Source organism: Melanotaenia boesemani, chromosome 6, assembly GCF_017639745.1.
Source record: "Melanotaenia boesemani isolate fMelBoe1 chromosome 6, fMelBoe1.pri, whole genome shotgun sequence".
NCBI classification, from domain to species: Eukaryota; Metazoa; Chordata; class Actinopteri; order Atheriniformes; family Melanotaeniidae; genus Melanotaenia; species Melanotaenia boesemani.
The window spans coordinates 22,458,640-22,472,240 of NC_055687.1; the positions used below are offsets into that span (position 1 = coordinate 22,458,640).

The window sequence follows — 13,601 nt, forward strand, 5'->3', positions numbered from 1 at the left end:
GTTTCATTTCACTCTGTTCTGGCTTTAAGTAGGTCCTAGGAAGGCTCCTCCCTCCTGCACCAGTGTCTGTTAACTCGCCCTCAATAAGTATTGAATTCACATAAAACTGAATATCTTCTGATTTATTTTTTAGCCGTGCAAATTTTATTTCAGTTTTCACCCTCAATACATCAGAAATTCCACACTATTCTTTATATAAATCATTTTTCCACATTAGTTTGGTGCTGATATTTTCATTAGTGTTGATCAAATTGTCCATCTTCTGATTCTGCTCTTTTTCAGGGAGTTTAAAAAATGCAAGACGGCCACAGAGCAAACATGTCTAACTAGACTCAGTGTTTCCCATGGATGTATTATAGAATATATATATATATATATATATTCTATAATACATCCATGGTGTTTCCTTGATAAATGGTTGAAACAGCAAAGGTCAATAATAAATTTAGGGAAAAAATCCGAGCACTTTAAGGGTCAAATTTCAGAGTGAGGAGAAGCTGTCTGTTACAACACACATACAAAAGCTGCAACACAAACACAAACGTCACAATACAACAAATTAGCCACAACGGAAGTCCAGCGTTATTCTAAAATATTGGAGCTTTGGAAAGTTTACTGGTGTCACACCCACACCAGATCCTGCCACGTCCATGCCCACTCCTGCCACACGTCACCAAAGTCGTTCCCTGAGTATTAATGACCCAAACCTGTTAACAATCACTATCCGGCCTTCTGATACACTAGCTACAGGATCACTCTCCGTCAAACCTCGTTTGGACACAGATGTGCGCTCGGCCTTTCCCTAACTATAATAATAATAATAATAATGGATTAGATTTATATAGCGCTTTTCAAGGCACCCAAAGCGCTTTACATTGTGTGAATCCATTATTCATCCACTCCTCACTCATACCTGGTGATGGTAAGCTACGTGCGTAGCCACAGCTGCCCTGGGGCAAGCTGACGGAAACGTGGCTGCCAGTCTGCGCCTACGGCCTCTCCGACCATCACCGAACATTCATCCACACATTCATACACCAGCGATGCCAACACTGGAGGCAAGGAGGGTTAAGTGTCTTGCCCAAGTACACAACGACAGATGACTGCGGGAGCGGGAATCGAACCGCGGACCTTCCGATCATTGGACGACCTGCTCTATCGCCTGAGCCACTGCCGCCCTCAAACTGGTCTCGACTCCCTTGTTTGATCCCTGAACATCGGACTTTTGCTAAATCCATTCTAAAAACAACTGGACATTATTCAGACTGAATAGACTCATTCAATCACTGCTTTTATAATACGCAATAAAAGCTGTAATACGTGGCCAGATTACCACCACAAACATGCACATTCAAAAAATTTTTCCAGATGGAATAATGCTCTATATGAGAAAGAATTATGGTTTTTCACAGATGCAAATGAAAGTGTTAAGTGAGAACACAGTAATCTGTGTAAAATCCAGTGATAGTGGAGATAAAAGACACTGACTATGGATGCAAATTAGTATCACAATGAGGAAGAGGAAGTTACTTAAATCAAATAGAAAGATGGCTTAGGTTCTCAACTTCTTAACTGGTTAACACCTCTGAAAACAAATACTACACCCACATTCAATACTGCTAGCTAAATTTGAGCTACAGGCAACTCCCCTTCCAAGAACAATTTTACAGCTTTATTTGACCAGTGATAGAAAACTATGAGATTTCTACTTCCTACTAAGTCCGGTAAATGGTAATGAGGCTGAAATTACTTTTTCTTTTTTTACTGATGCACCGAGATGTGTTCAGGACATTGTGAGGGAAACTGATAGTGGTGGACATGCTCATGAACAGATTATTCAGTGAACATACTGAATATATAAAAGGACCATTTCTATATAAGTATTTAAGCCAACAGTCATAACAAAATAGCCTCCGTGTATTGTTTTGCTTGATTAAATGATTTTGTCAGTAAACTGTCAGCAATCTGACCTTGACAACTGTTAATAAATGTGTGCATACAACTCTATTATCTTTTGTTAATGATTTGCTTTGAGCATACAGTACATTATGTCCCAGTTATGTTTGATCATTCTTTACCTGGAAATGAAACAAAAGTTAAGCAAATCTCAAAAAATTCTGTTTTCTGTTCAAAGGACTTGACTTGATTTTATGGTGAAATTAATTTCTAAATACTGTGCCTTAAAATAGCTATATTAATCCAAAATTTTATTATTATTATTATTATTAAAACAAGTTATTGAATGATTTGTGTGAAACTATGTGATGAGAGGTAATGCTCAATCCATCTGCACCCAGCACTCCGCTTTTAGGGTTTGAGAACCTCTGTGCTTTCTGGAGAACCAGCTGTTCACACCAGTTTAACCAGTACCAAAGTGGGAAGACTTTACTCCATAGATATTAAAACCATCATCTTGGAGATTTGGTCCTGAAAGTTGAAGGTCAAGTCGTCAGGCTCCATTATAACCTACAGTTTCCCAAAATAAAAAAAGATTATATTCAGATGACTTGGTGAATTTTAAAAATTTACATGAGTTTCAATAAATGGGCAACAGAAATTTCAATTGGTTGCCAGGCAACATCACAGCACTGACATTTCACTGACACTGACAATGTAGTTTTTAAAGTTACTGTTTATTTTTACAGAGGACTTGACCAGTGCTTCAAATGCAATAAATCTGTGACGGTGCCTTAATTCTACGATCTTTATTCACTAAAGGTGTTGCTGATATTTTCAGGCTTCTTGTCGTTATATTCTTGTCTAGCAGTTTAAACAACCCTGAATAAAACATTGAGTTCATAAGTAAAGACTGAAGAAACTAAGAAACCTTTGCATAAAAGAATACTTTACAACAAACTTCTTATCACATCCACTTTTAACTACTGATAAACCATTTCAAATCCTTTTCACTGTATTCTCTTGGTGATGTTAAATGTTTAAACTGCCTGATTTATGTGTCTAATGGAAACTTGGAAGTATATATCGTATATATAGAAAGTATTGTTAAAGCAACCAATGAAAAAAGTTAGTCTAAAACAAAACTGCCATCATTTACAAGAAAATGAAAGCTAAAGACAATCTTTGCTGCTGCAGGATTTCTCATGTTATTGCATGTTCTGTCATGTTGACAAATTCAACAGTGGTAGCTAAAAGTTTTTTTACTTCAAGTTCTTTTATTCATGTGTGGCTGAAGTTCCACAAAACTTCAGCCACACAGGATCAGTAAGAGCTTGTAAAAGAACATATCTTTCACATTCCCTCGGTACTACATTCATCTTCATGCAGCTGTGTCTACAGACATTAAATTTCCTTAAGCCAGGAGTAAGTAAACTGAGTTGAGTTTCACGTCTCTTCAGTCACAGATTCCACTTTTCAGGTAAATTTCTCTTTATGTTATCCATTTATCAGATATAAAACTTTTTGTATAAGCAGTGGAGGCAGCTGTATTCAGAGGGCTGAAGAAAAAGTGAAACCCGAAAAAAAAAAAACAGAAATGAGGACAGGAAAAAAATAAATTGAAGTAAAGAGGGCGAGGCGCTCTGCAGGTTTCTGCTTTCTCACAGACAATTGAAGAGCTGAGTAACTGTTATTTGAGGTGAAATTTCATCACTTGTTGAAAATATCCTGTTCAACAAGAATTTAAAGATTGGAGAAATTGGTTACTGTGTCTTGTGGTGTGGTTATTTTGAGTGTGTGTTGATTTTTTCAGCAACAGCTAAGTTTCACTAGTCTGTGTTTGACATTCAGATCAGGCTGGTTGAAGGTACACTAAGAAAAAAAAGGCTGGGTCTATAAAATGTTTATAATTAAAAGAAATGAAAAATTAGTCTAAAACAAAACTGTGCCATCATTTACAAGAAAATGAAAGCTACAGACCATCTTTGCTGCTGCAGATTTATCATGTTATTGCATGTTCTAACATGTCAACAAATTCAACAGTGGTGACTAAAAACTCTTCATTTCAAGTTCTTTCATTTCTGTGTAAATGACAAAAGCCTTGCTTTTAAAATGGCATTTAAAAATAATACGAAATAACTTAGAAAAGGCTCAATTTTTATTAGAGAAAACAAGGACGACGGTTCCACAAAACTTCAGCCACAGATGATCAGTAAGAGCTTGCAAAAGAAGATATATCTTACACAGATCTGGTTTTTATACATTTTTCCTGCTATTACAATCATCGCCATCATGCAACTGTATGTACAGATATAATATTTCCTCAGGCCAGGAATAAGCAACTTTCTGTTCTGTAGCAACAAAAGACTGAATAACTACATGTTATGTGACAGTTTGAAATAAACTACAATTTTCCAGTTTCTCGTGTCTCTTTTGTCACAGCTTCCACTTTTTAGGTAAACAGTTCTCTTTGTTATCCATTTATCAGATATAAAACATGTTGTGTATAACAGCAGTTCAGCGCAGGTGCTAGCAGAGGAGGCGGCTGTATTCAGAGAGGGCTGAAGACTTTTTCACACCATCCCAGATCCGAGCTGCGTAGTGAAACCTGCAAAAACAGAGAAATGACTTATCGTCTTACCATGTGAAAATATCTTGCTCAACCAGAACTAAAAGCCAGCAGAAAAAAAATGAATTTTTCAGGCCTCTTTCAGACAAATCAAATGAGAATGAGAAGTTTACCAGTTTTTCTCAGTGAGGATGGTGTGTGACAGCTGACAGCGGGGCATGGCAAGTATCTGGCTGCGCAGTTTTGAGACCATAGTGGAGAAGGAGGGGTGTCCCCTGTACCCCGGAAGCAGAGAGAAGAGTGGGTATGTTCCTGACCCTAAACATAGCAAAAATATTAATTTCAACCTTCAACAATAGAGAAAGGGTTGTGTTTCATCAGCAGTTTCTCAACAACCTGCTTTGTTCAGACTATCCTCTCCATCACCGTCTTGGACAGGAAGCAGGAACATGTTGACCTCAGTAGCCAGATAGTCCTGCCCCAGGCCTGGGAAGATGTTGCAGTCAAGCATGGACAGTGTACCTGTGAAGTCAACAATACACTAGAAAAAGCTGTTATTAGCATAACAGCAAGTGTGAATGCTGTCACGCTGAATGATTGGAATAAAATGCTTAAAAGATGGCTGAAGATGGTTAAAAAAGGCTAAAATGTCTTTTTTGAAGAAGTATTTATTAAGCTGAAGTGAAAAGTTGAAGGATTTAAAGCCCAAACTGGAGTTAAAAGGTGGTGAAACGCTGAAAGGTTGAAGTGAAATGTGCTTAAGATTGCTGAAGATGGCTGAAAAGGGCTGAAATGTGGTGTGGATGAAGAATATATGAAGCTTAAGTCAATAGTAGAAAGATTTTAAAGTCAAACTGGTGTTTAAATGTAGTTAAAATGGTGGAAAGTTGAAGTAAAATGTGGTTAAGATAGTTCAACATGGCTGAAAATGGCTGAAGTCTGGGTGTTGAAGCCTCAGCTGAAGTAATCATGAAGCTGAAGCTAAATAGTTAAAGTATTTAAAGCTGAATGATTGTACTGAAATGCTGAAAAGATGGCTGAAGATAGTGAAAGATAGCTGAAATGTGACTTTTGAAAAAGTATTTATTAAGCTGAAGTGAAAAGTTGAAGGATTGAAAGCTCAAAGTGGAGTTAAAAGGTGCTGAAAGATTGCTGAAGATGGCTGAAAAATGGTTGTTGAAGAAGTATATATGAAGCTGAAATGAAGAGTTCAACCATTTAAAGCACAAATTGGTGTTTAAATGTAGTTAAAATGGTGGAAAGTTGAACTGAAATGTGCTTAAGATAGTGAAACATGGCTGAAAATGGCTGAAGTCTGCTTGCTGAAGCACCAGCTGAAGTAATCATGAAGCTGAAGTCAATAGTTAAAGGATTTACAGCTGAAAGTGAATATTAAAGGTGCTGAACTGGTTGAATGTAGAGCAAATGATTGTAAAAGGCAGAAAGAGCTGAAAAAGAGGTGAATTGGCAGCTGAAACACAGTCAATCATATAAGTGAGCAGCAAAGGACATGATGGGAGGACAGATAGAGGAGGAGAGATAGAGGAGGACATGTGGCCTCAAGGACAAGGAGGAGACAGGAGAAGAGGACAGAGACATATGTGGACTCATTAGGAGGACAAAACCAGGTGAGAAATCCATAATCTGGATCAATAAGACTGAATGTATGAGGTCAAAGGTCAGCTGGCTCCTAACAGCTGAGAGCACTCAGTGAGTTGTCATGACAACAGCCCCTCACTTAACTGACAGGCACAGACTGGGAAAAGAGCAGAGCAGAACTGCCGAATCACTCTGCGCACCTCTCGAACTCCTCGCTCCTGACAGAAAACTTTAGGAGATATCCAAATAATTCTTTCACCGTGAGCGCCAGGAGGGTCTGAGGAAGGCAGGGATGTAATTTATTCATCCCTACTTTGAACAGAATTTAAATGGTGGCGAGTTAAAAACAGAGGAGAAATGCACTTTGACCCAGAATCCTGCCTCTGATTTGAATGGAAGGGTATAGGAGCAAAAGTTGACTTTTGCTCGCTTGGAGAGGCGTAACTCAAAATCTATAAGTCCCAGCTCTGTCGTGCTTGGTTCTATTCGAAGCCAACTTAAATTCCTCCGTTTTGATGTATAATGTATGTCTCTACGATGAAAATTGTAGGAGTTATGAGAATTTGTTTGAGTGGCGGAACAGGCTGAAAAGCTAGAGGGCGCTAGAGTGACAAGAGATTTTGTTGAAAATCAAGATTTTGATGATTTTTAAACTTCCATAAATCCAAAACCGTAAAACATATCGGCAAAAAAAGTCATTTTTAAATAGCCCAATCCATTGTGAGTTGTTTAAAGTTTGAATGGTGTTTCTAGCTGAAAGTATGTAAAAGTAGTAGGAGTTGAAAGAAGCGGAAGTTTTTGAATGAGCTGAAACGTTTTCCATTGATTTCAATGGCAAAATATTTTTGTTTAAAGTTAAATATTTTAAAAAGTATAAAAGTTATAAATACCAAAAGTCAGAGCAGGAATGTCCTGAACGAGCTGAACGTTTTGATACCAAAATTGTTGAAATAGCACAAAAAATGCGGAAGGAGGAAGGTGCCTAAAAACGGCGGAAGAATAATAATAATAATAATAATAATAATAATAAAGAAAAACAGGAAAACTATAGTGTGAATGCTTAACAGCATTCACACAATTATGGGATTATACCACATGACCTGACTGCCATAGCCTTCGGCATTGTGTTGGGTTAAGTACATTGTTTATAGAGTTGCTAAACCAAACTCTTTGGTCTTGCAACACTCAGTTCCAGCAAATAAATAATTTCAGAACTTCTCTGCTCTCTCTTTTGGTGAAGCGCGTCATTTTTTATGTGAATGGAAAAAAATGAAACTTAGTTGTTTTTACTTGTTAAAGGCCAAAGATCACTTTTATCCACTCAATCCCAATTAAAAGACTGGGTTGGCTGACTGAAAACTCTCATTACTTAAACTCAGTTTTACATTACACATAATTTATCCTTAACAACACGGAAATTTGAAGACTTTTGTAGGTTCTGTACCTTTGTATTTGAGGTGAGAATGGGCCATTAGTTTATCCACCACCATGTGCATGTTCTTCAGATTTCTTGGACAGAAATCTTCCCGCCTGGCCTTATTCTGGAGGAAAACTGCATGAGAGGGAGAAACTCACATTTTTAACATGATATAAATCTGGCCAGTATGTGGGCTTGTCTGCACAGACCAGCTACCTATGTGAGGGTAGTATTCTGCTCCATCATCACTGCCAGAGGAGCCAGTGCTGTCGTGGCTTGCAGACGGAGTGGAAGGTTTCAGCATCTCTGCAGTTTGAAGAAACCTGGCACGACAGTAATAAATATTGCTAACTGTAAAATAAACACCTGCAACCACAAACAACAGCTGCAAGTCATGGAAAAAAAAAACTTTTTCTAGAATTTGAGGATTTTAGTAAAACAAATTTCTAATGCAAATAATATGAATGCCAGTTGACATAACTGCTTTAGGGATGTGGCTTTTTAAGAGCCCATTTCACTGATTATATACACCTGAATAATTAGCTGGGCATGTGTGTACACCTTCCACAGCATAACTGTAATATGCACTGAAGACATAAAAATGTGGGATGTGTAGGAATGTTTAATAGTCTAGCTGGGACATGAAATATAATAATGGAATTTTAATTTTAAAGAATTTGTCAAATGTACTTTTGCTTTGTAAAGGCTCTACCGCATGCAAATACTAAAGCAAGTTTAACATGTTTCATGCTACGGTATTCAGGATATTCATTTATACGGCTAATATGTTTTTGAAATTTTTTTTTGAACATTCAAACTGTTCCTCCAGGCTGTAGCGGCTGCAGTGAACTTCCTTTCTGAAGTGAATTTAATGTGAGTGACGTAGGAGGAAATCTTTGCATTCATAAGTTCAGGAAAACTTTATATCAGATTTCAGCAGTTCAGCAGAGAATCCTCTGAAGTTGTTTCTTAAGGTGCAAAATTCCCTCCTTGTTTCTCAACATCCTCTCAAATTTTGTGGAATAATCGTGTTTAACTCTGTGGAAGTTGAAGCTAACCTTTGACTGTGGCTCGTTTTGTTTAGCTTTAGTCAAGTTTAGTACATGAAAGGGAAGTGTCTCACATTAACAATAGGTAACCTATGGGCAGATTAAATGCCATTTCAAGCAGATGAATGGATGTCAGAACATGTTAGGCACACATCTAGTCACTTCTAAGAAGTCTGGCTTTGCTCATATTTGCTGTTTAGAAGACCAACAGAAAGAATAACTTTACTGAGCTTATGAAAAAGCAAAGACAAATATCCTCTCAAGACACAAAATGAAATGCTTAACATTCCTCAGGAAGTAGGGGAGTCTCAAGTTATAGCCAGAGCCCTAAGGACTAAGAACTCCATATATCAAGTGCAAATTTCTTACCGGTAAACGTTCAAGTCAGTGAACCAGTCTTGAACCACAATCACTACATGGCACACTGTAAATAGGAAGGCAGCAATCTGAAGAGACTGTTGGCAGATGGCAATGAAAATATGTTAATATGTGAATGTATGCAAGTGCAGAAGAATTAAGACATCATCCAACAATGATTCAGTGGACTGAAGGAGCAGACTGGTCTAGATTCTGCAACGTCGGTCATGTGATGAACTGCCCTCTGCAGGAAAGCTGTGTACCTGCATCTCCACATATGTGTGAGGAAGGTTGTACTCTGGAGGCAACTTCCGATCGTTGTTGATAAGGTGGTCCAAGATAGATGGACTAAGCATTGGCTGAGGAAACAAGAGATCTATTTTAACACAACTGTGATTTAGTGCTCGTCACCTCTGATCTATACATCCTAATGCTGGGCTTACATCAGAAGACTGAAAAGATTTGGAAAAGACTCTGGGAAAACTATCAGTTATCAAATGCGTAGTCTCAGACTGAGATTTTACAAAGCCTGTGAATCTTGTTGGTGACTAGAAGACTACAACTAGTTTCTTTTAGCATTTTTTGTGGTATGTTGGACAGCTGATATCAAACAGGCTGCCACAAGCCCCACCATCTGCTGGATGGTCCACCTACGATGTTTCATCACCAGTTCTTGTTTGTCCTTTTTATTATTTATTTATTATCTCTATTTTGAATTTTTTTTTTTTTTTTTTCGCTGTTTTTTGTCGTTGCTCTGACTGTTAGGATTCCTGCTTCTGAAGTCAGAGCTCATCTATTGGTTGTTGATTGTGTTAAAATCGTTTGGTGTAAGCCCAGCATAACTCAGTTTGTGAGTGACTGACAGCCAAATGGACACATCACACCAGAAAGAAACAGTGAGTGTACTCATAATACATCTTACCTGCGTATCCAAGAAGACGACTCTCTCCTGTGTAATGAAGAAATCAATGCCTGTGCTCTGGTTACCTCCTCGTTCCTTGATTTCCTGAGACTGAGCTCTAAATACATAACTCCTGTTTAAACAAAAATAATATTCAACACAAAACACGGCACATCTTCCATAACTTGCTCTTTACACCAGCTTGTCTCTGATGGAATGAGAAACTTAGAGATGACAGGAGAGCCCAGACCCTCAAAAATAATGATTAAATCTTTTAAACCAAATCAACAAATACATTTAGAGGATTTAGAGACTGGGAGCAAAGTTCTTTTCTTCAGCAAAACAATACTGTGCTGATTACTGGGCCATGCATATTACAGCATCATCCACTAGGTTTAAAAACTTGTCTTGTTAGAAATAAACAGATTAGGTGAAACACTCCATTACAGAAAAGCACTATATTGCCCCTTTGTGTTCAAAGACCTAGAGACCTGCCCAGGGTGTCTCACACCCAATGTCAGCTGAAAACTCCAAGAACACTAAAATTTCCAAGAACAAAACTCCAACTTTTCAAACAAACATTTGGGAAAAAACCTTGCCTTCGTAAAAATATGCTATGGACAGATGAATCAAAGACAAAGTTGTTGGGCAACAACCTCAAACCAGCGTTGAGGAAGGTCGAGTGAGTATCGTGGTTTGAGGTTTCATAACTCCCACAGAGACTGAGCAGTCTAAAAGATTATTTCAGCTGGGAATTTTGCATCATGGATTAAGAATCTCAAAACACTTATAAGTTCACCAAGAAATTAATTTAAAAAGAAAGAAAAATGGGGGGAAAAAAAGGTTTTAAAGCAGCACAACTAAACTTTGGCAGATTTCCGGACTCTGATGCCTCCTAATAACGAGTAATTCATTATCCGCCTTCTATCCGGCCTCATCAGTGAGCTCTTCCTAGCAAGTAAGAGTCAGTCCGTTGTTGCCTCTTGTCTAATCTCTTGCTCCTTTTACTTTCTCTCTTTTTGTTTCCTGTTTCTTCCAATAATTTTCTCTTGTATTTCTTTGCTGAATTAACCATGGTGCGTGTTTTAAGGTCTGAAACTTTAAACAGGTCAAATCAAAGTCTGAATTTTAATCTCATTAAAATTTTGTGGGGTGATCTGAAATGTGCACCATAGGTAACAAAATCCTGTAATGTCTTGCAGCCAAATGAGTTTTGCACAAATGGAATAGTCAAAAGTTTCACCAATCTACAGAGATTATTATAAAGAAATATGTAAATATAAAAACATAATAAAATAATGAATTAATACATTTCTAAAAAAAAATTATTTATTTGTACTAATGATGTGTTTAGTCTAACAGAGCTACAGGTAATGTATAGTACAAATGTTCTAGTTATGCAGAAAAATAATGTTCAACTTAACTAGGAATAACCTTTATTGATAGCTTTTTACAAAACCAAGAACAGTCCCTTCAGCTCTGGTTTGTGGCCAAATTCACAATCCAAGATTTTAAGATCAGACAAACGTTGGAGAACACTGACAAATGGGCCAGAACTGAAGCAAACTGGTGAACACCACAGACCAGTGACGACTTTTCAGCCTCTGTATATGAGCCACCAGGGCAACCACCTGTGCAACACCACACCCAAGCCACAACATTTCTTTCAAGTTTTCCATAATTATTTTGTTATCTTTAATGCTTATGGCTAGGATAATTGTGTTATGGAAATCTGACATTGTGATAACTTACTTTTAAGTAACAACAAAACCATCCCTAATTACATCATGTTTACATGAGCATGGCATACTATATATGTGTCCTCACAAGTAACGAATCATACTGAGCAGAGTGCAGGATCCTTTTCTTGGTGTTGCCTCCAAACTTACCTTTGATCTTCCTCAGGTGTGTTGGCAGATAATAGTGACATGATCGTAGACTTCCCTGTTCCCTGCAGACCAATAACTCCCACCACTAACATATCTGTCTGGTCCCTCAAAAACTGAAACACATCATAACACAACACACCTTGTTTGTGTGAAAATGTTGTAAAGTTTCTAGAACAAAGCCATCAGAGCCATTCACTCACCTCCATGGCACTGTCACACCAATTCATCTGATCATCCACTAGCTTAATGCTGTGCTTCATCTTCTCTGGAGGAAGGAGTTTAGACTGGCCGACCATGGCTGGAAGTTATAGGAAAAGATTTCATTTTTTCACTGGGCTTTGCTGCAAATTAAAACAAAAGAATTTTGTGAAGTCAATAATGACTCACGGTCCACAGCACTGCTTGATGCAGAAGCACCCATCCCTCTGTTTTGGATCTGATATACAGGCTGAGTAGGTCGCTGTCCTTCCCTCTCCATTTTAGAGGGGCCAGGACCAGAGGACTGCACTGCTGCCTCTGGAGGTGTCCCAGGCTTTCCTCCATCATCCCTGGCTTTCATTAGCATTATTGGCTTCTCCATGACTGGCGCTCCACTGACAGGTGTGTTATGTGATGGTTTAGCCTTGAAAAAGATCCAGCAACAGTGAGGTCAACAGCAAACATGTCCCCCCCCCCCCCCCGATTTAGTTATTTAACTTGAACTGCAATGATACTTGTTTTATGGGCAACGTGACTGATTGACTGTGCATTCAATGTCTGTGCCAAATACAGGAAAAGATTAGATAAGCTGACATACCCTTTCTGCCGGAGGTTTTGCAAGAATGATGGGGGTCTTCTGTATGAGGGGGCCTGGTGGATCCTCGCTGCCATCCTGACGCCCCCCAAAAAAATATTGTAATTATTACCATTATTGTTATTTTAATTTCAGTCACTGCCCTAACACAGACAAGTTAAACAATAACCCAAACCAAGTCAGACACACTCTATTCCCTTGAGTTTGAATTTGCATTACCCTTCGTTCTCTCGGTTGGTATTCCCGATCTCGGCTGGGGCCAGACAGATTTTGACCTGGAGGTCCAGTATCTCTTTCTCCCCGGCGTCGCCTCCTTCTACGTCCCTGGCCGTACATACCTGGCTGACTGTGGCCGGACTCTGACATGTCTTGAGGCACCCGATTAACAGTTTGTATGAACACAATGCTAGCAATACGACCGCAGTCAAAGCAGAACGGGGCTAAAGACAATGTCGCCTCCACTGATATTTTTCCAAACTTGCAGCCTTCTGCGACGTTACAACCCTGTGATATCAGTGTCATCAAAATTAAAACTAATTGTTATATGGAAGTGATGTTTTTTGGCACAACCACTTGTAAACAACGGTGGCGAAAGCTTTCCGGTAGCATGACTGCTTTATGACTGAATGCTTGCAATGCGAGTGGGCGGTTTCGAAATAAGTACACCTTGGAAAGAACTCCGCCCGCCTAAAATTTTCTCTGTTAATAAAACAAACAAATCTCGTTCGTTTACCAAAAGCAGTCGTTCTGAAACAGTTTAATGATACAGGTAGTTCCTCCTTACATGGAAAACAGAAGTTTTAGGGTTTATTTATTTATTTTAAATTATTTTTAATTTTATCCATCTGTATGTTTGTCTTTATAACAATAATCTATACATTCACTGAACGCAGGTCCCTTCAAGTAAAGTTTATCAAAGGCATATTGCCTGAAAATTTTAAAACTTTGTTAAAATGAAGAGAATATTACCATTACATTTTTTTTCTGTTAAACTAAAAGATTTGCTGATTCTTTGCCACCCATGTTATTTGGTATAAGATTTTCTCACATTTTACTTTTAGCCAATCAAAATTCTTGTAAACTGAATTAATCAGGAGTCTAAACTTTAAGATTTTTTTTTCAAATTTAGTA

At 38.2% G+C, this 13,601-nt stretch overlaps 1 protein-coding gene across 2 annotated transcripts; it reads right to left on the reverse strand.

The window, feature by feature from the left end:
• Window positions 1-4,040: 4,040 nt before the first annotated feature.
• On the reverse strand, window positions 4,041-13,095 carry smg9 (SMG9 nonsense mediated mRNA decay factor). 2 transcript variants are annotated; one of them, XM_041989049.1, is made up of 13 exons: window positions 12,690-13,095; window positions 12,474-12,548; window positions 12,065-12,299; window positions 11,878-11,975; window positions 11,678-11,790; window positions 9,810-9,921; window positions 9,151-9,246; window positions 8,900-8,985; window positions 7,698-7,804; window positions 7,509-7,616; window positions 4,862-4,951; window positions 4,639-4,783; window positions 4,041-4,504 (listed from the first exon to the last, which is right to left on the reverse strand). In XM_041989049.1, the coding sequence occupies exons 1-13, from the start codon at window positions 12,990-12,992 to the stop codon at window positions 4,426-4,428; spliced, it is 1,647 nt and encodes a 548-aa protein (XP_041844983.1). In that variant the 5' UTR covers window positions 12,993-13,095; the 3' UTR covers window positions 4,041-4,425. The 2 variants fall into 2 exon arrangements, with proteins under 2 accessions (XP_041844983.1, XP_041844982.1); XM_041989048.1 differs by having other exon boundaries at window positions 4,862-4,987.
• Window positions 13,096-13,601: the final 506 nt, after the last annotated feature.

What these genes read in the sequence shown, in the direction of transcription:
- smg9 (XM_041989048.1), bottom strand. Translation starts at nt 12,992, where the DNA reads ATGACACTGATATCACAGGGTTGTAACGTCGCAGAAGGCTGCAAGTTT. An exon ending in TCGTCTTCTTGGATACGCAG is followed by an intron (nt 9,247 to 9,809) that starts GTAAGATGTATT and finishes TTGTTTCCTCAG; the next exon opens with CCAATGCTTAGTCCATCTAT. An exon ending in ACACATATGTGGAGATGCAG is followed by an intron (nt 8,986 to 9,150) that starts GTACACAGCTTT and finishes ATCTGCCAACAG; the next exon opens with TCTCTTCAGATTGCTGCCTT.